The 23,456-nt window shown below is 51.9% G+C and overlaps 8 protein-coding genes across 8 annotated transcripts; 4 read left to right on the plus strand and 4 right to left on the minus strand.

Moving 5' to 3' along the window:
• The first annotated feature begins 458 nt into the window (after positions 1-458).
• BJX68DRAFT_214622 (nicotinate-nicotinamide nucleotide adenylyltransferase) lies at positions 459-1,555 on the plus strand. Its single transcript, XM_071037783.1, has one exon. The coding sequence runs from the start codon at positions 614-616 to the stop codon at positions 1,463-1,465; it is 852 nt and encodes a 283-aa protein (XP_070892859.1). The 5' UTR covers positions 459-613; the 3' UTR covers positions 1,466-1,555.
• A 90-nt stretch (positions 1,556-1,645) lies between these two features.
• BJX68DRAFT_272740 (uncharacterized protein) lies at positions 1,646-2,126 on the minus strand (the record flags this gene model as incomplete). Its single annotated transcript, XM_071047268.1, has 2 exons — positions 1,646-1,974; positions 2,057-2,126. 2 exons carry the CDS (start codon positions 2,124-2,126, stop codon positions 1,646-1,648), a joined length of 399 nt encoding a protein of 132 aa, XP_070892860.1.
• Positions 2,127-3,513: 1,387 nt separating this feature from the next.
• Positions 3,514-9,459, plus strand: BJX68DRAFT_259334 (ubiquitin-ubiquitin ligase UFD2; the record flags this gene model as incomplete). The annotated part of the gene is made up of 9 exons (XM_071043679.1): positions 3,514-3,785; positions 4,451-5,077; positions 5,137-5,347; positions 5,404-5,859; positions 5,913-7,500; positions 7,552-7,701; positions 7,755-7,828; positions 8,219-8,353; positions 8,410-9,459. The coding sequence occupies 9 exons, from the start codon at positions 3,514-3,516 to the stop codon at positions 9,457-9,459; spliced, it is 4,563 nt and encodes a 1,520-aa protein (XP_070892861.1).
• A 579-nt stretch (positions 9,460-10,038) lies between these two features.
• Positions 10,039-12,492, minus strand: BJX68DRAFT_272743 (5-methyltetrahydropteroyltriglutamate--homocysteine S-methyltransferase; the record flags this gene model as incomplete). The annotated part of the gene is made up of 3 exons (XM_071047269.1): positions 10,039-12,012; positions 12,077-12,416; positions 12,482-12,492. 3 exons carry the CDS (start codon positions 12,490-12,492, stop codon positions 10,039-10,041), a joined length of 2,325 nt encoding a protein of 774 aa, XP_070892862.1.
• A 1,201-nt stretch (positions 12,493-13,693) lies between these two features.
• Positions 13,694-16,076, plus strand: BJX68DRAFT_259336 (uncharacterized protein; the record flags this gene model as incomplete). The annotated part of the gene is made up of 2 exons (XM_071043680.1): positions 13,694-13,708; positions 14,199-16,076. The coding sequence occupies 2 exons, from the start codon at positions 13,694-13,696 to the stop codon at positions 16,074-16,076; spliced, it is 1,893 nt and encodes a 630-aa protein (XP_070892863.1).
• A 125-nt stretch (positions 16,077-16,201) lies between these two features.
• Positions 16,202-18,261, minus strand: BJX68DRAFT_214776 (SANT/Myb-like DNA-binding domain-containing protein). The gene is made up of 3 exons (XM_071037784.1): positions 18,051-18,261; positions 17,869-17,986; positions 16,202-17,821 (listed from the first exon to the last, which is right to left on the minus strand). Exons 1-3 carry the CDS (start codon positions 18,142-18,144, stop codon positions 16,270-16,272), a joined length of 1,764 nt encoding a protein of 587 aa, XP_070892864.1. The 5' UTR covers positions 18,145-18,261; the 3' UTR covers positions 16,202-16,269.
• Positions 18,262-18,362: 101 nt separating this feature from the next.
• Positions 18,363-19,528, plus strand: BJX68DRAFT_249208 (emp24/gp25L/p24 family protein). Its single transcript, XM_071042062.1, has 3 exons — positions 18,363-18,603; positions 18,684-19,069; positions 19,183-19,528. The coding sequence occupies exons 1-3, from the start codon at positions 18,444-18,446 to the stop codon at positions 19,330-19,332; spliced, it is 696 nt and encodes a 231-aa protein (XP_070892865.1). The 5' UTR covers positions 18,363-18,443; the 3' UTR covers positions 19,333-19,528.
• Positions 19,529-23,271, minus strand: BJX68DRAFT_249209 (uncharacterized protein). The gene is made up of 3 exons (XM_071042063.1): positions 22,919-23,271; positions 21,739-22,859; positions 19,529-21,682 (listed from the first exon to the last, which is right to left on the minus strand). Exons 2-3 carry the CDS (start codon positions 22,697-22,699, stop codon positions 19,818-19,820), a joined length of 2,826 nt encoding a protein of 941 aa, XP_070892866.1. The 5' UTR covers positions 22,700-22,859; positions 22,919-23,271; the 3' UTR covers positions 19,529-19,817.
• Positions 23,272-23,456: the final 185 nt, after the last annotated feature.

Raw genomic sequence — 23,456 nt, forward strand, 5'->3', positions numbered from 1 at the left:
TGAATGCAGACACTTTGCAGGCGCCATTCATATGTAAGGTGGTATCGACTGACCCTGGATATATCGGCGAGTATGACATAAATGGAGGTGATCTTGGCTTCTCGGGCTGCCAGGGATCCCGGAGTGACGGGCCAGTGTTTCAGACAAGAGTCAAAACCCAGGGCTGTCTTATACTCCGATAATTACAGCCACTTCATTTCGCAACCGGCCAATTGCGTCCGGGGTATAGCCATCCTCGCTCTCTCACTGCTGGTATTCAAGCAAACCGAAATGAGGGCCGGCTTCCCAGCGTTGCCGATGTGATACCTTGCGCTCATGGCTGATCGGAAAGGTCTGTCCTGATATATGTTTTTCGCCGAATGAGATCGGGACTAGCGGTTTCACTTTGATGAGGCACATGCTTTGCGGGAACCTGGTCTTGATGAAACTCTCCAGAGTCCGGATCACCCGATTTCATCATAGCCTCCATGGAACGATATTGGGGCTCGTCTCAAGATTGCCCCGCCCGGCTGAGCAACTGCGACTGAAACAGTGAAACTGAATCATCAATACTAACTCGGCCTCACCATCAATCTTGGATTCTCGGGACCCTTGCACTCAGCCTTCTCTCACGATGAACCACTCCTTCCAGGTCCTCAGGGACCAGTATAGTTCGGCCTTGAAACGCTTCGTCGAGTCGACCAAGGACTTCGAGGTCATCACATCACTACCCCTCGAACCCCGCCAATCACACACCCCGGAAGTGGTCTACGTGTTGGACTCCTCCTTCAACCCTCCAACTTTCGCGCACCGCCGTATCGCGTGCTCCGCTATTCTTGAGAACCCCGGGAAGCCCGCTCGTCTTCTCCTTCTCCTTGCAACTCAGAATGCGGATAAACCTTCCAAGCCGGCCTCGTTCGAGGACCGGTTGATTATGATGCAGCTTTTTGCCCAGGACCTTTTAGCATTCTTGCGCTCTGAGATCCCAGCTGCGGATCAGGAGAGTCTCCCTGTGATTGACATTGGCGTCACGAAAAAGCCGTACTTCGTGGATAAAGCGGCGGAAATTGAGTCTGCAGGAATATATCCGCGAGGCCTCGAGCAGGTACACCTCATTGGCTACGACACCTTGATACGAATCTTCAATCCCAAGTACTACCCACCGGAGCACACTCTGCAACCGTTAGAACCATTTCTTTCGAAACATCGGCTGCGAGTTACCATGCGCCCGGATAGTGAATGGGGAAGTAGAGCTGAACAAGAGGCATATCTCGCCAATATAGCTCAAGGAGGGCGGGAAAGCGAAGGCGCGAAGCCAGAATGGGCGCAGCGCATTAGACTCGTGGAAGGAAAGAAGCCTGAAGAGAAGTCCGTGAGTTCCACGAGAGCTCGAGAAGCTATCCGGACGAAGTCGCAAGATCTCGAATGGCTGGTCCCCCGGGATGTTCAAGACTTTATCCTAACAGTCCAACCTTATTCAGAGTAGGCACCGTCCAGTATTTCAACAGCTTTCTATCAGAACATGACAACAACTTTCAACATAATGATCCAGATATTTTGACATCCTACCCAAACACCGTGACCATGCAACCCACGTCTAGTATACACTTGCCTTTTCGTCACAAGAAATGGTAGAGATCGAAAGAGGCCATCCCGACGCCTCGATCTACTCATCCCCCTCGTCTTCCCTCTTTCCGAGAGTATAAGCTAGGCCTCCACCGACCATGTTGACCAAAGCAAGACCCATTGTGGCCCCTCGTGTGATACCCCGGGCTCCCCATTTTTTCATGAATGGCTGCTTTCGTCGACCAGCGAGTAAAATATAAAGACCAGACCAGGCGGCACTGATACCAGCAGTGTCGGTCTTGAAACCTTGTATATTCGCATAGCTTGTGAAAAGAAGGACAGGTGGGAAAAGCATCGGCAGCGCCTGGAAAGGACGCATATACTGCGCGGTGATAAGGGTAGCAAGCAGGGTCGGAGGGAAAGGGTTCTCTATTGGACAATTGAGTGTAAGTCTATTGTCCAGGCAGTGTAAAAATAGACGTGCTAGAAAACATGAATGATTGTTTCTTACCTCCCCAAGCTCTGAACCTCTGCACGAGGGTTGCTTTGGCTTCTTCCACTGCGGAATCTGGACCGGCCATGACGAACTGTATAGAGTTCCAAGGGGAAAAAGCGTTATTCTGAGGAAACATAAATGGATTGTCGATGAGACAATCAACTAGATAGCCTAAGCCAAGGCTTCAGAGAGATGTTGAAGTTGAAATGATGCTTGAATAACTTCCCTGTCAATTCACCGCCCAGAAAAGGCCTCTGCCAGTGCCGACCCTAGCGCAAGAACCAACCCTTCAGAATCTCACCACGTTTATCAATCGCCAGATCTCCGCCAACCCCGTTTCCTCTCCACCTGTCATTTCTACTGGTTGTTTCACCCTCCCCGTCGCTTCGATATCGTCCGAAGGGTTGATAGAGACGGAAGCACAATTCCTGCCACTCTTCATCGCGAATCTTTTGTTTTCGCCCCTCTTTATCTTTCGTCCGCCGGCACGCCACCAGTTATTCCAATCTCCGAAGCGGGCAGGACATTGAACGTCGGCTTTCATCAGCCTTTTGAGAGGCACGCACCGCACCCTCTCAACATGCCGTCGGCCACAGCGTCAGGGGCGGATACTGGGCCAGGGGGCTCTGCGAAATCCCGCGAACATAACCAAGGAAATCAAGACCGGAAATACACACCAGAGCAGAAAGCGGCCGTGCTTCGGATACGAAAATGCTCTGCGACGGCGTTCTACGAGATTCTGGCATTGGAGAAGACGGCGACGGATGGCGAGATAAAGAAGGCGTACCGGAAACTGAGTCTGTTGACGCATCCTGATAAGAATGGGTATGAGGGGGCGGACGAGGCGTTCAAAAGTGAGTCGGTTTCCGCGCTTGGATTGCGATGAGGATTTTTGTCTGACGAAACGCGGCCAGTGGTCTCGCGCGCGTTCCAGATCTTGTCGGATTCGGAGAAGAAGGCCAAGTATGACAAGTTCGGCGGGGATCCCGATAGCAGGTTCCAGCCGTCAGGTGGTCCGGCTGGTGCGTCGCCTTTCGGTGGTTTCTCTGGTGGTGGGTTCCCTCGAGGACCGGGAGGGCCTGGCTTCGATGAGGAGATATCACCGGAGGAGTTGTTTAATCGCTTCTTTAACGGTGGGCTTGGTGGTGGGTTTGGACCGTTCGGTATGACTTCTTTCTAGAGGAACTTGCCGCAAGGCTATGAACTAATTTCCAGTCGCAGGCGGTCCGCAGTTCGTCTTTAACATGGGAGGTGGCCCCGGGTTCAGAGTTCATCAGTTTGGAGGCTCTCGACCTCGACGACGGCCTCGTGAAAATGCTGAGTCCCAACCTACGCCATCGCTCTGGGCCACTTTCCAGCAGTTTCTGCCCCTAATCCTTCTCTTCGTGCTCCCGCTGCTCTCCTCGCTCTTCTCCGGTTCGCCTACCTCCGATGGGCCCTCTTATCGATTTGAAGCCGTATCTCCTCATACGATGCAACGAACAACACCCAAGCTCAATATAAACTATTTTGTCAACCCGCTAGATGTGGACGACTACAACACGCGAAAGTTCAATAATTTGGATAAGCGTGTGGAAGTGGAATACGTTACTAGACTCCGGCACGAGTGCGAGAGTGAAATACACGCTCGTGATCGGATGATCCAGGATGCGCAAGGCTGGTTCTTCCCCGATGTAGAGAAACTGAAGGCGGCCCGGACGATGGAGCTTAAGAGCTGTCGTCGGTTAGAAAGCCTGAAAGGGAGGTATTAACTGACGTCGGGATGATAGACTCATATGCTCTAGTACTTTGGTGCTTCTCCGCCTTATTGGGGCACTGTTCTCTTGCCCCCTGCAGCATTGTTACTTTTCATTGCCTGGGCCTGTCTTATTTAGACATCAATGATTGTGCGAGTATTGGCGTTGCATGGATGAACATTTCTTATATATGTCATAAAGATCCCAATTACAGAGAGGACTAGGCACCTGTAAATGTAGCTAGGTACAGACTCGCAACTAAGCTGGGTGATGTTGATTGCGGAGAAGATTGCGGGCAACAACGCTCGCTCGCTTTGACTTAGTAATATTGAACTGCGGGCGAACCTCAGCGATTGTGACAGAACCTCGCCTGGCGACTAGCATCTCTCTGCCTATTCTTTGGCAGGCCCCTCACTTTTTTAGTTTTTTGACTGACATCTTTTGGCATTCCACATCTTTATGACCAGGAGCCTTTTTATTGCCCTCTAACGCCACTCATTGTAAGAATAGAGGCTCCTCACCCGCTGCGGTACACAGATTGCCTATCGGCCACCAAGTATGGGAGATAACCTCTCTGAGGCGGACAAGGTTCGTTTGCCCTTACATATCGTGCTCTGCTAGCTTGCTCGCTTGTTGAAGATTTATACTAACCGGTATACCTACAGATCCGCAGCAAGCGCCTCGCCAAACTTTCGAATCCATCACCGTCCGCGCAATCGGGCAGTGGTGAGCCGTCTTCCGCGGCGCCGGAAACATCACAACAACAACCTAGTAGGAGCAACACTCCCTTATCCACATCAAGACAGGGTCCGCAAGAAGGATCGGAAGAGAAACGAATCAAGATTACACCATCGACCTCCACGCCTGCGCGACCACAACCCTCCCTCACCCCCGTCTCAAACACTCCTCCCCCCGCAAAGGCAGAAGACACGCTCGAAGCGTTTGAGGACAGAACATTATGCGCCGTATTCAAGTTGACGTTAAATGAGGACCGACAGAAGGATATACATGGGCAGAGATTGACGTTTCTTCCTGGGCTGCGCAGCGAATTACAAGACCAGGGCCGAAGTTTGCGTATAGACGCCTCTGTTCTTGACCAGGCTCTTCTGGAGGCTGCATCTAGCCAACCAGAGGGTAAACCGCTGGACTATTTATTACCGTGCTGGAAGCGGATAACGAGGCTGCACAAGGGGTTTCGACGCGCTCGAGAAGACGACCCCAAATTTCAGGCGATCTGCGAGGCTCGGCGCTTGTGTATGAGCTACTGCATCTTCGCTCTCACGATGCCGGAGATTTTTGGGTGCGTTGTTTTATATTGAAGGAGAGGAAAGATCGAAAGGGCTAACTTGTGCCTCATAGGATCGATCCCACCGGGCTGTCGCCCATCAAGCCCTATCTCCTCCTGGAACCCGAAGATGACAAAGGAGTGGATCTTGAGTTCCTTGGTGAAGCTGTCAAGAGGTTTGAGGAGGATGAGTCCGTTAAGCCGGCCTTTATCGCCGCTGTTGAGGAGTTAAGCCGGGATCTCTCCTCCATGGGCATTGGCGATGATTACAAGCCATATGTGACAGTATGTTAAGGCCATCCTTTTATTTCTACCAGGGGCACATTCTTAGATCTCTACAGGCCCTGCGAAACCTCGTGCGTCATTCTGTCATTGCTGTGGCAATCACAGAGTCGGAAGTCTTCAACGCGTCGCGGGATCCCGTGTCATTCGAGAAGGTCACCCTTCTTGGACCGTGGTTTCGCTTGTCACCCTTACAGCGTGATGCTACGCTATCTTTCTTTTCAAGTCCCAAGACAAGGGATCAAGCATACATCCTGAATGCGCAACGGTCAGTTCGCATGGTTCAGCAGCTCATCAGCTCTGATCTCTTAGATGTTATGAACCACTTGGTCAGGGCGTCGCCAGAGGCGAGAAATAGGGTTTTGGACTGGTTCGCGACTGCTTTGAACATCAACCATAAAATACGGGCAATGCAAGTAGACCCAAACACTGTTGCTTCTGACGGCTTCATGTTCAACCTTACCACGTGTCTTGATCAGCTCTGTCAGCCTTTCATGGATGCGAATTTCACCAAGGTAATCTTTCCCCTGTATCTCCACGGGATACATCTCGCTAATTGTGCGTATAGATTGATAGGATTGATATCGGGTACTTACACCGGAACCCTCGTGTTGACATCAAGGGCGAGACTAAGATCAATGCTGATCAGCATGCTTCTGATGCTTTCTATGCTAAAAAGTCGGAAGGCACATCTAACTTCATTACCGAGATTTTCTTCCTCACTGTGGCCGCCCATCATTATGGAAGTGAGTCATTAACCTCTAAGCTGGAGACGCTGGAGCAAGACCTCAAACATCTAGAATCAACACTTGCCAAGTTTGAGGCAGAGCGGCATAAATATGTGAACAACCCATTGCAGCTTAGGCTCTTCGAGACTCATTTGAAGAAGTACAAGGACCGAGTGGATCTGGGATACGCCCTGAAATACAGCCTTCAGGGGGTGCTGTTTGACGATCAATGGCAATTCCGCTCAATGACATTTATGCGCTATGTCATCGTCTGGTTGCTCCGGGTAGCCTCCGGAAAAAACTTTCCAAAGGAACAAATCTCTTTACCTCTTCCGGAAGAACCATCGGAAGCTTTCAGGTGTCTTCCTGAGTACTTTGTGGATGATATCGTCAGCAACTTCAAGTTCATAATGTGGAGCATGCCCCAAATCGTTACTGCTGCGCAGGGCGACGAGCTGGTTATGTTGTGCATTGCATTCTTGGAGAGCTCGGATTACATCAAGAATCCTTATCTCAAAGCGGGTCTCGTCTCAATCTTGTATCGAGGAACATGGTCTCGCCCTGGTGGTGGAACCGGCGTCTTGGTGGATCTACTCAACTCTATGCCTTTCGCTAACGAGTATTTGCTGCATGCTTTAATGAAGTTCTACATTGAAGCTGAACATACAGGTACACACAACCAGTTTTACGACAAATTCAACATTCGTTACGAGATTTTCCAGATCATCAAGTGTGTTTGGCCCAATACGCTTTACCGGACGAAGCTGCTCAACCAGGCCAAGCGGAACCTGGACTTTTTTGTTCAATTTGTCAACCTGCTCTTGAACGATGTTACCTATGTTCTAGATGAGTCATTTGGCAGTTTCAAGATAATCAACACCACGCAACTGGAGTTGCGCAATGAAGGAGCTGGCATGGATCCCACCGTGCGCCAGGAGAGAGAAGGGCGACTCGCATCGGCACAACGGACTGCGAAAATGTACATGCAGCTGACGAACGAAACCGTTGCTATGCTCAAGCTTTTCACAGAAACACTAGCAGAGTCCTTCACCATGCCAGAAATCGTGCAGAGATTGGCAGACATGCTTGATTATAACTTGGACGCCATGGTGGGACCGAAGAGCTCCAATTTGCGCGTGGAAAATCTGAATGAATACGGTTTCAGACCACGAGCCTTGTTGAGTGAGATCGTCGATGTATACCTGAATTTGATGAACAAGCAGAACTTCATCGTCGCTGTTGCACGAGACGGACGCTCATACAAGCCTGCTAACTTTGAGAAGGCGACTGAAATTTTGCGAAAGTGGTCATTGAAGTCTCCTGAGGAGTTGAAGCGCTGGGATCAGCTTCAAATCAAGGTGAGAGAGGCCAAGGAGGCGGATGAGCAGGAGGAACAGGATCTAGGAGAGATTCCTGATGAGTTCTTGGGTAAGTGTATCCTTTGACATGACTATGTGCCATGCACTAATAGCCTTGCAGACCCCTTGATGTACACACTGATGCAAGATCCTGTCATCCTTCCTGCATCGAAGATGTCCATTGACCGGGCTACCATCCGCTCTCATCTCCTGAGTGACCCGCATGATCCGTTCAATCGAGTTCCACTGAAGATGGAGGATGTTACGCCTGGTAAGGCCCCATTTTCCCAGGAATATAGTTCAAGCTAACCACTTTGCGTTTAGATGTTGGCCTCAAAGCAAAGATCGAGGAATTCAAGAGGCAAAAGTTGGCGGAGCGACGAGGGGAACAGGGCCAAGTGGCGGTTGATAGCATGGACACGTCTACTGGCTGAGCGAATATAATAGCAAATCGGCCTAACACCGTGCAATATGAAACTCTGTGGCCTACTCTACAGACTGTTTACTTTCTATAGATGATGTCACGTGCATCGCTGACATCACGGATCGTCGCCAGGGCCGATGAATCCAGATCGACCTCTTATTTGCTTTCAATCTGAAGCCCCAGCTCTGTTATTTGGTCATTCCTTTTCATGCGTCCATAGGTCTCTAAAATTGTCTGAGGATCTCAACTCCGATTCAATTGCGACACCCTTTCTCTCAACAACGGACGTGCAAACACATGCAAACACCTCACCTTTTATCCCCGCCATCCCAACTGCCGAGCTCAGTGCTCTAAATCCTGGCAGGTTCCCCCGGACTATAACGCAATGGGGTCATTCCTCTCCACCACGAGTAATTCCCTTCCTCTGCTACAGGATCTCCTTCTTCCCTCCCCGCAGGTTTACGTGACGCTCCTTAACATCTGGCAATGGTTTCCCCTTGTAAGCTTAATTACATGAACTCAGATATCTAAAGAGCACCTCTAACAAGGCAACAGTTCACCGCCATTCAATGGCTCACCTCGTGGCACCCCGCAGGAAAAGGCTCCGTCCAGAGCTACTTCAATATCCCCGGCCGCATCGGCTGGCTCATCATGGAAATCACTGGCCCCATTAACCTGGTCTACATCCTCTACAAGCTCCCGGCTAAGCTGAACATCCAGACCCTCCCACTGCCAAACAAGCTCGTGGCGTCACTCTACCTCATCCACTACGCCAACCGGGCTATCATCTCGCCGTTTTTCGCGGCGCCGAGTATGTCACCCATACACGTTTTCATTGTCGTCAGCGCCGTGTTCTTCAATTGGTTCAACTCCTCTTGTCTGGCTTGTTGGCTAGTCGGGTATAATGTCTCGACTATCCCGGGGGTGTATCCTAATCCGTCCTCGCCGTCACTGATCACGACGCCGGAGAAGATCTTTGAGGAGAATCTTGCTGGGAAGGTTGGGACTTCACTGTTACTCCCGTCCTTAGGGCTCTTGCTGTTTATTGTCGGAATGGCTGGGAATATTTACGCGGAGCGAACACTCTTCTCGCTCCGACGTAACGAAGCAGACAAGAAACATTCCCAGTCCCAGTCACAGCCGAAAGAACAGACCTCAGAAAACGGAAACAAATACTCCAAAGTCTACATCATCCCTCCCAAATCCGGCCTCTTCACTTCAATCCTCTACCCGCATTACGCCCTGGAGTGGCTCGAATGGACAGGCTTCGCCCTCGCAGGCCTAGCCGTCTTCCCAGCCCTAAGCCCGCCCTCGCTCCTCCCCGACGTCCTAAGCCCGAGCACCTCACCGCTAGCACTCGGTCTGGGCGCCCCGGGAGGTTCATCACCGCCACTGCGTCTTGCACCCTGGCTTGTCCCCGCCGCGTGGGCTGCGGGTAAATTGAGGGTTCCTGTGCTGCCGCTGCCGGCGATTGTGTTTGTGGTTAATGCCGTGGCGAATATGCTGCCGCATGCGAGATGGGGGAGGAAGTGGTACCTTGAGAAGTTTGGGGTGGAGAAGGTGGGAGAGCGGGGCGCTGTTGTACCGTTTTGTTCTTGGATGTAATGAGTACTTTAGTTTTGGTTGTGTTTGGACTCGGGATTGATGGAGGAACGGAGGGCTGAAATCTGTGCATAATAAGGCATATTTATACCATATCTACCTATAATTATGGCGGCCTCGAAGTTGGCTGAGATGTATGGACTGACAGGACCCTTACTGAATGGGCAATCGGACATTGTAAACTATAGCATTACGTTTGCGGGAAGAAGAGGAAAAGTTTCAGCGAGGTATGGTTTATTAACCTCAAGTGTGATATACACATTGTTGAAATATATGAAACATCGGCCAAACTGGCCACCACCAACATCCCCACTCATGCTCCTGAAAGATGAACAAAGAGAAAGAAACCCACGCCCTGGGGGGAATCATGTCGATGCTTGGCTTGAACGCCGATGTTGAAATCGTAAAATGTTGAACTCCGTGGACCCCCATTATGTCTCTAATGTAACCCCGAACCCATATGTTGAACTTTTGGTATCATCATCATAACTCATTAAAGAGAAAGAATTTTTCTCAACCATTTCGAGACGACAGGTTGACAATGTCGCCCCCTCCTTGGGTTGTTATTAAGTGTTAAAAGATTTATTTGGCGTACTTCTCGCGGAAGTACTTGGCAGCGTTGACCATGTTGGTCAGAGCAGCCTTAGTCTCGGGCCACTGGCGGGTCTTCAAACCGCAGTCGGGGTTGATCCAGAGCTGGTCGGGACGCAGGAAGGTAAGCATCTCATCGACACGGTCCTTGATCTCCTGCTCGCTGGGGACACGAGGAGAGTGGATATCGTAGACACCGGGACCAATGTGGCGGGGGTAGGCCTCATCGATGAAGACCTTGAGGAGCTTGGCGTCAGACTTGCTGTTCTCGATGGACAGAACATCGGCATCCAGAGCAGCGATGGCGTGGAAGAAGTCCTGGAACTCAGAGTAGCAGAAGTGAGAGTGGATCTGAGTGCCATCGGTGACACCGCTGGTGGACAGACGGAAGGCGGCAACAGCCCACTGGAGGTAGTCCTCACGCTCCTTGCCAGCACGGAGAGGAAGACCCTCACGGAGGGCAGGCTCGTCGACCTGGATGACCTTGACACCGGCCTCCTCGAGGTCGACAACCTCATCACGGAGAGCCAGAGCCAGCTGCTGAGCCTGCACAGACTGGTGGACATCATCACGAGGGAAGGACCAGCGGAGACAGGTGATGGGTCCGGTAAGCATACCCTTCATGGGCTTGGAGGAGATCGACACGGCGTACTTGGATTCCTTGACCGTCATAGGGGCGGGACGAGAGATGTCACCGACAATGATGGGAGGACGCACGCAACGGGATCCGTAACTCTGAACCCAGGCGTGGGTGGTGAAGACATAACCAGTAAGACGCTCACCGAAGTACTGAACCATGTCGTTACGCTCAGGCTCACCGTGAACGAAGACGTCGAGGCCAAGCTCCTCCTGGATCTTGACAACATCCTGGATCTCGCTCTCAATGAACTTCTCGTACTCCTCAGCGGTAATCTCACCCTTGGTGAACTTGTTACGCTGGATACGGATCTCCTTGGTCTGAGGGAAGGATCCGATGGTGGTGGTGGGGAAGAGAGGAAGGTTGATGGACTTGGTCTGCTCAGCAAGACGGACAGGGAAGGGAGACTTGCGGTTGTGCTGCTCAGGGGTGACGGCGGCCTGGCGCTCCTTGACCTTGGGGTCGTTGGTACGCTTGGAGGAGGCACGAGCCTGAACAGACTTGGCGTTGGCCTCGAGCTGCTCACGGACAGCAGCGGGGCCGTCGGTGACAGCCTTGGCAATCACGACGACTTCACTGGTCTTCTCGACGGCAAAGCTGAACCAGTCGTGGACCTCGGGGTCGAGGTTCTTCTCGTTGGCCAGAGTGTGGGGAACGTGCAGGAGGGAGCTGGAGGTGGAGACAATGACACGCTCCTTGCCGAGGCGCTGAATGGCAAGCTCAACCTTCTCAATGGCAGTCTTGAAGTTTGTCTTCCAGATGTTACGGCCATCAACAACACCAGCAGAGAGAACCTGGTTGGGGCCAAGAGCATTGACCACAGAGTCAAGCTGCTCGGGGTTGCGGACCAGGTCGATGTGGATACCGTAGAGGCTCTGAAGGGCAGGGAGGACATCAATGTTGTGGACGATGTCACCGAAGTAGGTGGCGAGAACAAGGCGAGGAGCCTGGGCACCAAGGGAGCCGAGCTTCTCGTAAACCGGCTTGAAAGCAGCCTTGGACTTGAGGGGCAGGTCAAAGACAAGGACGGGCTCATCAATCTGAACATCCTCAACACCAGCCTCCTTCAGCTTGGTAAGGAGCTCGACGTAGACGGGGAGGAGCTCATCGATCTTGGTGATGGGGTCAACAGACTGGCCACGGTCGGCCTTGGCGAGGGTCAAGAAAGAGACGGGACCCAGGATGACAGGGCGGGTGATGATGCCGGCCTCCTTGGCCTCAAGGAACTCAGCAACAGGCTTGGGGTTCTCAGCCAGCTTGAAGGTCTGGTTGTCCTGAAGGGTAGGCTTGACGTAGTGGTAGTTAGAGTCAAACCACTTGACCATTTCCTGGTGAAGAGAAGGTAGGTTAGAGAAATGTTCCAACTGCGCGGAGGTAGGATGCGAAACTTACCAGAGAAGGGACGTCGATGGCGGCCTGGCCATCCTTGGCGGGCTTCTGAAGACCGCGTCCCATGGCAAAGTATTCGTCAAGGGAGTGAAGGTTGTACTGGGTGTAACGCTCAGGGATGACACCGAACAGCTGGATGTGGTCCAAGACCTGATCATAGAAAGCAAAGTCATTGCTGGGGATGATGTCGACGCCAGCATCCTTCTGGATCTTCCAGTGCTCCAGACGCAGTCTCTTTCCCTCGCTCAGAAGCTCATCGCGAGAGATCTTGTCACCCCAGTAAGCCTCAGTGGCCTTCTTGAGGTCACGGAGCTTTCCCATACGAGGGAAACCGAGAACGGCGCTGTTAAAGAAAACAGTTAGCAGGTGTACATAGCATAGAAAGGGAAGATGTGATCGATCACATACGATTGAACCATTCTGACGGCTATGTGTATATGAAGACGTGAGAAAAAGGGACGGTGGTGGGGGCGGGGTCGGAAAAAGAAAATGGTCTATTGAGGGAGGAAAAGCTGGATATGAAGAAGGTGGAGGAGAAACAAGAGACAATTCACAAGAATCTCTTGTAGGAGAAAAGGATGAAGAGGAAAGAAGGGGGATGAAGAAAGGAAGAAAAGAAAGAAGAGAGGAGGAGGACGAGGAGGAAATAATATATGGAGGGGAAAAGTCGAGTCCTCCCCCTCGGTGTGGAAACCGGCGAATCACAAAGCCCGGAGGCGGGGTGGTTTGAAAACGGAGTCGTACCAGTACCATACAAAAGATCTCGGCCAGAATTCAAAGTAGACCGCTCAACACTGCCAACGCAGCCTTTGGAGAATTAGATTCAGACCACTAATGGGTATTTTCTGTCTATCGTGGACCGAGCAGGACAGCAATGCATTGGCGCACATAGACGCTGTTAGATGGTGTTGAGAGCTGTAAGGAAGAAATGGCGTGATGGCAATGATTGAGCTGGCGTATTTTTGACGGTCCATCCATGGTTCAATAACAAAAGCCAAATACTGGTAGTAGACAACTCCGAAGCTGCTCCGCGATCGGCCGTCAACCGTCAACGCGCTTGCCTCTGTCGGAGTTTTTTAGGAGAAGGAAATCGCCATCTGAGGTAGGCTTTAGAGAATTTGGATCCAGTTAGGAACCTCATGAGTAACCTGACATTGCCTTGTCCGGTGTACAGAGTGCTAGCAACTGCTCAGCTAGAAAAAAAGCCCCTTGCTAGGACCCAGAACATAGTAGCCCTACAGATAGTATGAGCCACCACTCCGATGCTACGAGTAGTATTGCTATAAACAACATCTGGCAGATATCGCTTCGGTGCAGGTCCTGGCGAGAGCTTGCTGATGGCTGTACCTGCCTCTTCAGGGTCGAGCAACGCTCTTGCCTTCCGCGATGATGGAGCTGCGCAATACTATGCATACGCGGGCGCTCGTCTGCTCGGCGCGATGGGTTCAGCCATGCTCCCATTACTCAAAGACTCCTAAAGCAGCATTCCATCCCCTGTGCGTGCTGCTAGCACCGCTCAATCAATGGGTTTCTTCTTCTGCCCTCGGCTTAGAAGGTACCAAAGAGCCTCAGGCTCCTCGGACTACCAGCTGGATCGATCTGAGTCGTTGTCCTCTGACCATGGGAATCCCGAAGGTGATAATGAACTTGCGTTTTGTCCCTGTCGGAGCCAATATCTCTAACTGGAGTAGGCATATCGTCGGCGGACGAGCAGACGCGATCTCCGCACCGAAGTGATTCGTCCGGCGGCCTGTCTAGTAGAATTCGCAGGCGGTTCTCTCGAGACGCGAGAGACGTATATCGACCGCCCAACCGGCCGGAGCGAGGACTGAAAGTACCATTTCTGCACTTTGCGTCCAAGTCCGGCGTGCATCCGGCGCAAGTCGCTTCTTATGACCCAGGGAGCAGTCTGATGAGCGAGAGAGGATACGATAGCGATGCGCAGTACATTGCAACCCCGAAACAACCAACTTACGCTACAGAATACCCACCAGGCAGACCTAGGAATGGGATGGCAATAACTCCTCGTCGGCCACCCCAGCCTTTTCGTGAACCGGATATGGAGCCTTCGCGGGAGCAAGCATTTGGATTGGTAATGGATGCCAGGGGAGGCGCAAATGAACAGGCACCCTACCATTGGGAACAGAACGAGCCTCAGCAAAGTTGGCGCTCTCGAGACCATGAATATCGAGGACCCCAGCACCCTCTGGAATCCCCTTATTCTTCTTCCCACAACATCGACGTTGGGACCTTTCGTGGCAAGCAACTGAGCCCTAGCCCCAGCAATAGCAGGGTCTGCGCACAGGAACGACCAGGTCCGGGCCCAGGGTTGAGGGTGCCGGATATTCATCGACCGCACGCCCCTGTCGTTACTGGGAGGTCCATTGTACCGAAAAATAGCTTTGAAGACATTGCAATTCAACGACCTGGCTACGGATACGAACCCGCAGTTCCTAGCTATACCGGCCACCACGTACCTCAACAGCAGGCCTACACCACATCCGCCGAGTCCATACATGGCTGTCCTCCACAACTCTCCATCAGAAAGAGGAATCAACGCCCACGAAGAGAGATGGCTCCAGACGAGCAATCTGTCCACCTGGGCGAGATGAATATTCCGAGAATGCTCGCTTCCTCTGGCTCAACATCCAACTTAATGGCCCGTCATCCCGAGTTCGACGAGTACCAGCCTGCTAGTAATCCGGGGACATGGTCAGCAAACCGATACCAAGGGACTAGCCATCCAACGGTTATGGCACCAATATGGGATGCGCCTGAAGGAAACTCAAACGGTAACACAGGTCCGCGGTCCCCGTATTCCCGGAATAACAGTGTGTCATCCGTGGGAATGGATCATGAGCAGAATTTCATCGATTGTCCTCAGGATTCAGCAAAGAAACCTGCACGTATGCCTCTGCATATTCCTGGTAGATCCTCACACTCGAAAGAGACACGAAATTCGGCCCAGTCCCGAGATAATAGTACTGCGGATAAGAATCATGAGTTGGCGAGCAGGATTACCGAGAAACTGGGCTCTGATCGGTCGGTGGGTGCTGCTGGGCATGGGTCGCATGAGGAAGACGATGCCACTTCACCTCGCAAAACAAGCATTGGCTGGTTATCCGAAGGCCGACGAGTTGGGTACGGTTATACTCTGGTACCGTCAGAGCATACGAGGGAAGGGCAACAGCAGATGCAGGGCGAGTCCGGCTCGCTAGGAGGTTGTGATTCTAGGAAAGATAGTCCTAAGGGCTTGAAGGACACTGAACACGAACTCGCGAATATACACGAAACGGAGCAAACGGGGAATGCTCGCAACGAAATGCCCAAAACCAGCGTGTCCAGCTTCGATTTATCAGGAATCCTTCAGAAATTGAACCTTCCTAGATGGACAGGCACGAATTTTGCGCTCAAGACAAGCAATAACAGTGACGCCGGGAGCTGCGATTCTGGCGGCTCTTCTTTGTTCGGCATTTTCTCGAATAGAAGGAAGCCCAACGAGCAAGTCGGCCCGCATATCGAGGCAGAGAACCCTTGGGAATTTTGTTCTTGGGTACGCCCGTCCCAAAGCTTGGGGGAACAGCAAGTAGCAGCCCACCAGCAAGACAGCATTAGGTCCCGTGAGCATGCAGAAGCACAGTTGATAGATAAACTAGCGACACTCCGCCGGAGAGGGGGTGCATGGGCTACTAAACGCAAAGTCTCGGAGATCGCTCACAACATCGAGAGACGCGCGGTAGCAAAATTAGCTGCCTCGGCAGAACAGTTCCCTGCCGTCCAGCGAACGGCAACTCGGGTTTTGAGACTAAAAGGCCCAACCAGCAAAGAGCATGTGGGAAGGATGCACGATGGCAAGCCTATGTTCGCGACAAGCCAGTTGGACGGTAACGAAGACCCAGGATACTTTAGAGCCGCGGCTCACCAGCGAATCAGTTCGACAAGCTCTGGTGACTGGGATAGTCTGTATGAGGAGTGTCTTGAAGAGCGGTCAATCCCAGAATAGACTCTCTGTTCTGTTGAGGTATAAGATGAGGGATCGTAAAACACGAAAACCTGTGTATCATTTAGCAATCCACGAGGAGAAGCTAGGGAAAATAGAAATATCAATACGATCAAGCGAAGCGGCACTCTGGATAGCGGTAGTCGTACATTGGTAAAATGAAGAAGCTCGTGAAAAGTATAGGTACAGAAGGTGATCACTTTCTTTGACGCTTGAAGCTCTTATCGCTCGCATTGCTTAGCACGCTAGCAGAACGCTTATGCGAAACACCATCTCCAGCCCCAGATGTGCCTCCGCCGTCAGAGCCATTGGCGGGGGTCGAGGAAATATTCGCATCCGTCTGGCTTTCAGCTGCCTGATTCGCTTGGAAGGCTGCAGAATTGGAGGCAGCTGGAGCTATCTCGCCGCCATCGTCATCCTGCTGCTCCGATTTGACCTCAGGTTTGTCCTTCTCGCGTACTTCTCGCGCCTTCCGCTCCCGCTCCTCTCTAGCGGACTCAAGGACGCGAATTTCACTCTCAACCTTTTCAGAGACCTTGCGCGCATCGAGGAGCAGGTTCACGGAGTGGATGAGTTTCTCGAAGTCCTTGACAACACGCTCTGTGGGCATTACGAGGCGAAGAGGGATTTCGAGTTCCGCAAGCGCGGAGGCAAGCTTTTGGGTCTGAACGTGAGACTTAGCTTGCGTTAGTTTCTGCGCCCGGTCACTGCGGAATTGGACGCCGGGTGCTATGCGGTCGTGGTGCTGGACACCGTATCGGGCTTCTTCGGCGGGCGTGAGGGTTCTTATTGCTTGTTGAGCCGCTTCTTTGTTTGCCGCTGAGGCGGCGGTGGCAGCCTTTTTGTTCGTTGGTGGCTGTGAGGGGCCTGCGTTGGGGGTATCTGCCCTGCTGCTGTCGCGAGCGCTGCCGGGGGCATTATTGATAGGTGTTTGGCCGCCAGGGGTAGGAACGATGCCTTCGGGGCCGAGAAGCGAGCGGCGTTTCTTGCTCTTGTCTGCTTGCAGGAGGGTTTGGAGAAGGTGGGATAGGCCTTGGCTGTTGTGGTAGTTTGTGGCGTTGCCGACGCTGATAGGGGCGTCAAGGCGGGAGTAAAGCTCTCTGCGTTCGGTGATGAATTCTTGCTCATTGGCGGTGATGCGTTTGAGTTCCTCGAGTAGGATGGATTCCTCCCGGACTTCGTCGGCTGTGCGGTTGAGCTGGAGAGCAGCGAGTTCCTTGCGATGTCGTTCCCTCTCAGCATCAAACTTGATCATTTTCTCGTGTAGATCGAATTCGGCTTCGGACATTTCTGATGGCGGGTGTTCGAGGGCAAGCATTGAGGCAGCAATGAAGTAATAACGGGCTTTAAGTTGCTCCATGGTTCTGTATCGTTTGCTGGGCACCAGCGCTGTGGAATTTTCTGTATTCTCGACGGGTTGCTGTTGGAAGTCGTATCGATCAGCAATAACCACCCAGCGAAGGTCGTATTCCTCGACCAGATCCATCAAATAGTCAGTCTCCTCACGCGACCACTCGTCGCTTTTTAAATGACGATTGTACTCGTCAGTGGTATATCGGTTCGGAACGCGAGCTTTGATATTATATTTTGCAAAGCCATATTCCTGTTCGGCAGGCTTGGTGGCTACCTGCTCTTCTTTCGCTTGGTCGCCCTCGGTTGCCATACTGTCTTCCGGAGTCGGTTCTCTCTTCCAATGTGATAGAACCAGGTCATCGGAACGCGCCCCGTTCGTGAAGGGAGTCATCCGCCTGCGGCTAGTCAGTACATATAGACTACTCGATATCATTCCGCGTACCATGATTTCGCGCGGGCCTTGGTCAGCCATTTGGGGCGACCCTTATAACGGTTCTCGTTGACTGCGATCGGGGGTGCTCGTTCTCCTAATAATGCGAAGAGCTCACGGGTGATACCCTCTACGTGACACAGCAAGGTTAGATTCAAACAGTAACAGTAGCACAAGAGAATATCGAAACTCACCTGGTCTCTTTTCCACAACCTTCTGCTTCTTCTGTGGTCGCGGGTGGCCCTCCGCGGGCAAGTTGAGCATCTCACGAACATCGGCGGCAGCCATGGCGTCAAGGCGGGCCCTAGAAGGGAAGCTTGACAAACTAACAGATATGCGATGAACCCCGCGTCGGAGTTCTGATGAAGAAGCTGTAAATCCGCCCCAGATTCGTCAATAATGAGATGGGGAAGTGAACGTGACGATGAATAGCGGACGGAGGAATGAGAATTCGCGCCAAGACTTTCGTCCGCCGCCGCCCAGGCTGGATCTGGACACCATAACAACTTATCCGCACGAGGAGTATCTCCATCGATTTTCCTGTCCCTCAGAATATCCAATCGTCCCTTATTTATTGCACTGCCATAATGGCTTCCTCCAAACCATCAGCCTCATGGCTTTCCTCCGCACTCGCCGTCTACGCAATCCTATGCCTTTCTCTCCCAGTCAACGCTCTCTATTTCTACGTCGATGGCCGTCAAACAAGATGCTTCTATGAGGAGCTTCCCAAGGATACTCTCGTAGTCGGTAAGTTTGTCCCCAATTCCACAAAAGTACTCCTCTTCACCAGTTGTGACCACTGCTCACAAATTTGTTCCCGCACACAGGAACCTACTCCAGCGAAGTCGTCGACCAAGCCAGCGGCACATATGCCGTCGACCCATCCTTGAAGATGCTCATCACCGTTGACGAAGTCTTCGACAACGACCACCGCGTTGTCAACAAGCGCGATTCTCACTCCGGCCGCTTCACCTTCTCCGCCGCCGACCCGGGCAGCCACAAGATCTGCATCACCCCCGAAACGAACGCCGCAACGGGCGGCTGGCTCTCTGGTGCGCCTGCGGGCGCCGTCAGGGTGACGCTGGACATGGCCATTGGAGAGACGAGTAAGATCGAGAGCGAGGACAAGGGGAAAATGACGGATTTGGTGCAGCGTGTTAAGGATTTAAATGGCCGCTTACAGGACATTAGGAGGGAGCAGGTATTCCAAAGAGTATGCTTCTTCAGCCGCTGCTTTCCCTTTTCACTTCAGAGGCAATGAACTGGTGTTTTATCGGGGCATGCTTGGCTTTTGTCTTATACCATGCTAACGAACTCGCTCTACAGGAACGTGAAGCCGAATTCCGTGATCAGTCCGAAGCAACCAACTCGCGCGTCGTCCGCTGGACTCTGATGCAGCTCGCTGTTCTATCTCTCGCTTGCGCCTGGCAGCTGTCTCACCTCAGGTCATTCTTCATCAAGCAGAAGCTGACCTAGAGGGTTGGTGAACTGGGAAGTGGAAGGTTCGGAGCGCACAACGTAGCTTGCTGGTAACGGGAGCTGTGGGTTCTGGTTCCTAAGAGGGCTGTGAGTTATACCAGCTTCGACTTTCCGAAGTCAATGATATGTGTCTAGTACATAGCGTTTTCTTGATGAAATGAGGTCAATTGAATTTCCTTTCGTACCATATAAGGTGGTTGTTGTCTACGAATTTTTACTGGGCATCAAGAGATATGTGCATTCCCAGTATCTAGCCGTCTGAAACAGATTATCGTTCTCAAATAATACCCTCACCAGGCACCAAAATTAAAAAGATCTATATCTATCCGGCCGACTTTATGCGGAGCAGTGGGGAATTCGAAAAGGATAAAAGGTAAAAATAGGGGAAGTAGAGAATCCAAAATCGTAGACATATTATCGTAACCCAGCAAAATGTCATCATGTGGGCAAAGAGCATTGCATAAATAGTAAGAAAGTTGAGTTCATGATGCGTTCGTTGAATCATTGGTTTGCCTTGCAGTATCGCTGCAGAAACCTTCAATCAGGCGTTCCAGATCAGTCAATCTATATGGTTTTGTCATGTAGCCCTTCATGCCGACTTTCGAGGCTCGACTTAGCGACTCGTCCGTGACGTCGGCGCTAACGGCGAGAACAGTAGGTTGCGAAGGGGCACAGCCCACGGAACATGACAAACGCAGCTCACGGTGATTATTGATGAGCTTGAAAATCTCGGAAGTGGCTTCATATCCGTCCATTTCCGGCATCCAAAGATCCATCAAGATCACATCTACCGGTTTCGCTTTCTTCTGGCGGAGGGGTGGCTCGGGGACGAGAAAATCGTCAGACCCGGCATGCTGCTGTAAGGGCTTCGGTGGATTGCTCGCCCCAAGCTCAGCTAACTGCGACTCGAGTATATTCTGCATCATCCGGACAGCTTCTTTTCCGTTGCCGGCTTCGTATATTTCTTGGTAGCCCAATCTCTTCAACATGTGAACCAGAACCCGCCGGTTAATCTTGTTGTCTTCGGCCACCAGGAAAGTAAGAGGGTACTTCTCTCCTAGCTTACTGTCGTAGGTTTGATTGCTAAGAGATGCTCTTGTAGGTTTTGTGTTCGAGACGGATCGAGCAGGAGTGGGTGTGCGGGAAGAGGACTCGTCCGTGAGAGCGGGAGTCGGTTCTTGCAACGGGGTATGTGAGGGTGGTACTAATGGTGATAACACAGTAGAATCTGGTGTGGTGCTGCTGGCGCTGCTGAGTCTTGATGGGTCTTCCATGTTGATAGGGGTCAGCAACTGTGAGGAAGGGGCAATCGTAGCAGCAGTTTCAGGTTCGTTGACAGGAACCCTTATTTCAAATTCGGAGCCGCGGTCAAATCCTGAGGTTGATGATCGAACACAGACAAGGTCTCCGCCCATCTTCCTAGCGAGACCCTTCGCCACCAAGAGTCCGAGTCCTAAACCATCTTTGCTTCGGGTAAGGGATGTATCTTCCCTGGCAAAAGGCTTGAATAGGTTAGGTAAGAAGGCCATGGGGATACCAGGTCCTGTGTCGTGGACATTGATCAAAATATCGTTGGCCCTGCTATTGAGGGTAGCTTTGAGAGTAATCAAGCCACTGTTTGTGAACTTGACAGCATTCAGAAACACACATGATATCAGCTTGGCCAGATCCCGATCATCCACGAGAAGAGCGTCCGGTACTTCATTATCCACGGACCATTCAATGGTTTTGGAGTGGACTTCTCCATTGGACAACCGCGACCGAACTTCAATCTTCTCGCCCACTTCAGTGGCGCCGCTGACCACAAAGTCGGGCCTACCACCGACATGGAGAGACTCGTTGACCACCAGCCGGAGAAGATCGCGGAGCTTGGTGAATCGCAACGCCGGACCCTTGATGTTCACATTGATGCCTTCTAAGAGGAGATTGGGCGCTGACCTTCGCACGGCCAAGGACGGACGAGGATCAACCATGCTCGCCATCACTGCTTCAATCTGATGAGCCGGGGTCTCGCTATTAAAGATCTTGTCGCTTTCATGGACTGCGTGTTTGACCTCCTCAGTACGAGGGGAGAGCTCTTCCGGCGACGATACGCGAGGGATTTTCTGCCTTGGACTCATGCCAAAGCCCTCTGCTGGGTTGCTCCTTCGGCGCTTGTAGGGGTTAACTGCGATATTGCTCCCTTCAATGAAAACTTTGGGCCTAATTTCGGGCGCCGTCACCGGGGATGAGATGAAGCTGGAGAGATTGATATCGCGCTCCATTTGCGGAGTTTTGGGCACTTCCATATTGAGGTCGTATGCATGGACGACATTGTCGGCCGCTTCAACTGCCCGCCTTGCACTATCTGTGATACAGTATTAGAGCCTGCTATATCCAAGGTGTTTTAGAATAGACACAAACCTTGAACCATCTCAATGCTTTCCTTGAGTGATTGGAAAACGTAAGCAGTTTTCGCGGAGGGTTTCCCGACAAGTGCTTCACGCACAGTGGCATGCATCACATCCAACATCCCAACAATTCCCTGCATTGGGGTTCGGAGCTCATGCGAGAGGCTGCGGGCAAAAGGCTTCAGGTGTTGGGAAGCGAAGCCGGCAGCTTGGTGCGAATATGTGGATTTTTCATCGCAGGTGCTTGGACCGTTGGGAGACGCTTCTTGGTTGTGTCGATCCTGATCTGTAGTCTTGCGATCCTCATGAATTCGCTGGACGACTAGTTCTTCCAGAGAATAGAGAACTGTTTCCAAGAAAGACCATGAAAGCTTCTTTTTCTGTAGTCCTGGACCTGACCACATTAAGCCAAGATACGCGAGGCATTCATCGCCTGAGAATAACGGGATAGCCAGGTAACCCTCCGCCGAAAATGGCAATCTGTCTTTATCAAAAGAGATGTACGAGCTCAGGTTTTCGACGATTAAACATGGCTTCATGGAGTCCATATGTAAGAGTGGATTTCCGCCAGCGAAATATCTGTTCCGATGGATTCCGACATTATTAGAACCATCATTGTAATAAAATGCGGTTCCGAAGAGAGAAGGCTTGTGTCCACCGATCTCTTTAGCGGCTTCGTCCTCTCTAACCCTTCGAGCCACGAAGGCATACTGTGCATTACACAGCGAGGCGGTGTTCTCCAGGAGCTTGCACCAAAAAGCCTCGAGATCCAAGACGCGCAGCTCCTTTTTCAGCGCTGCTAACCATTCTATGGCAGCATATTCAGGATTTCCTGTGCATTGGCTATTCGAGCCTTCGCCTTGTGAACCCTCGGTTCGAAAGGCGCTTGACGACGGTGGAACTTGTGGTAGAAACGAGAGTGTTGGGCCAGAAGCCAATGAATTGGCCCATTCCGATTCACGGTGGTCAGGCATGGCGCCTGGGGTAGACGATGATGAGGTGATGAGGCGGAATTACGGATCGAAGTGATGTTTTCACGTTATGGGAGGTCGCCAAGTGACAGAGGGCGATTGGTAAGAGACCAACAGATTTCGGGCTACGTCTCTGGAGGCAAGACAGTGCATGGCTCTTGGTCTACAGAAGAAAGTTTGGTCAGTACTAAACTTCTTGGTGGTACGATGTCCAATACATACATCAATTCGCAGCTGGATAAGAGACGAGCCACGCTGCGTGCACCGCGGGTGTTGGAACGCTCCGCGGAGCGCTCCAAGACAACCAGGTCCCAGGTAAATTGAACACTTGTCTGCGCAGATGTAGTAGATGATGAATGACGTGAAGGAGCTGGACTATATCGGAGCCAATTGCGACGTGGGTCAAGCTTATGGGTAGAGGTCGGACAAATGATAAGTACCTAGGTATAAAGTCGATTCATGGCACCGCGGATGGCCCCTTTCGCTGAATTGAAACTGAAGTTGATGATAGACGGCGGCATCAACCGCTAGGGACAGGAGGGTGTTCCAGGGTTGGGATTGAAGCTTGGGAGAGGAAGAGGGGAAAAGCAGAGAATTAGAATCGGTGGCTTGTCGCGATGGAGCCAATGGTTATTCTTGGGGGCCGATCGACGGGTCTAGACGCGGGGGTTCAGGAGACAGACCTGCTTACTCAAGACTCGACAGTGTCAACACCGAACAGCACCGACAACTTCATGGAGATATGTCCTACGGAAGATGA

Source organism: Aspergillus pseudodeflectus, assembly GCF_044049435.1.
Source record: "Aspergillus pseudodeflectus strain CBS 756.74 chromosome Unknown BJX68scaffold_88, whole genome shotgun sequence".
In the NCBI taxonomy this organism is placed as follows: Eukaryota; Fungi; Ascomycota; class Eurotiomycetes; order Eurotiales; family Aspergillaceae; genus Aspergillus; species Aspergillus pseudodeflectus.

Bases quoted from the DNA above. Each gene is read 5' to 3' on its own strand.
- BJX68DRAFT_214622 (XM_071037783.1), top strand. From the start codon at position 614: ATGAACCACTCCTTCCAGGTCCTCAGGGACCAGTATAGTTCGGCCTTG.
- BJX68DRAFT_214776 (XM_071037784.1), bottom strand. From the start codon at position 18,144: ATGGCTGCCGCCGATGTTCGTGAGATGCTCAACTTGCCCGCGGAGGGC. The intron at 17,987-18,050 runs GTGAGTTTCGAT...TGTGTCACGTAG, and splicing joins GGTTGTGGAAAAGAGACCAG to AGGGTATCACCCGTGAGCTC. The intron at 17,822-17,868 runs GTACGCGGAATG...GACTAGCCGCAG, and splicing joins AAGGCCCGCGCGAAATCATG to GCGGATGACTCCCTTCACGA.
- BJX68DRAFT_249208 (XM_071042062.1), top strand. From the start codon at position 18,444: ATGGCTTCCTCCAAACCATCAGCCTCATGGCTTTCCTCCGCACTCGCC. The intron at 18,604-18,683 runs GTAAGTTTGTCC...TCCCGCACACAG, and splicing joins CAAGGATACTCTCGTAGTCG to GAACCTACTCCAGCGAAGTC. The intron at 19,070-19,182 runs GTATGCTTCTTC...CTCGCTCTACAG, and splicing joins GGGAGCAGGTATTCCAAAGA to GAACGTGAAGCCGAATTCCG.
- BJX68DRAFT_249209 (XM_071042063.1), bottom strand. From the start codon at position 22,699: ATGCCTGACCACCGTGAATCGGAATGGGCCAATTCATTGGCTTCTGGC. The intron at 21,683-21,738 runs GTTTGTGTCTAT...ACTGTATCACAG, and splicing joins AAGCATTGAGATGGTTCAAG to ATAGTGCAAGGCGGGCAGTT.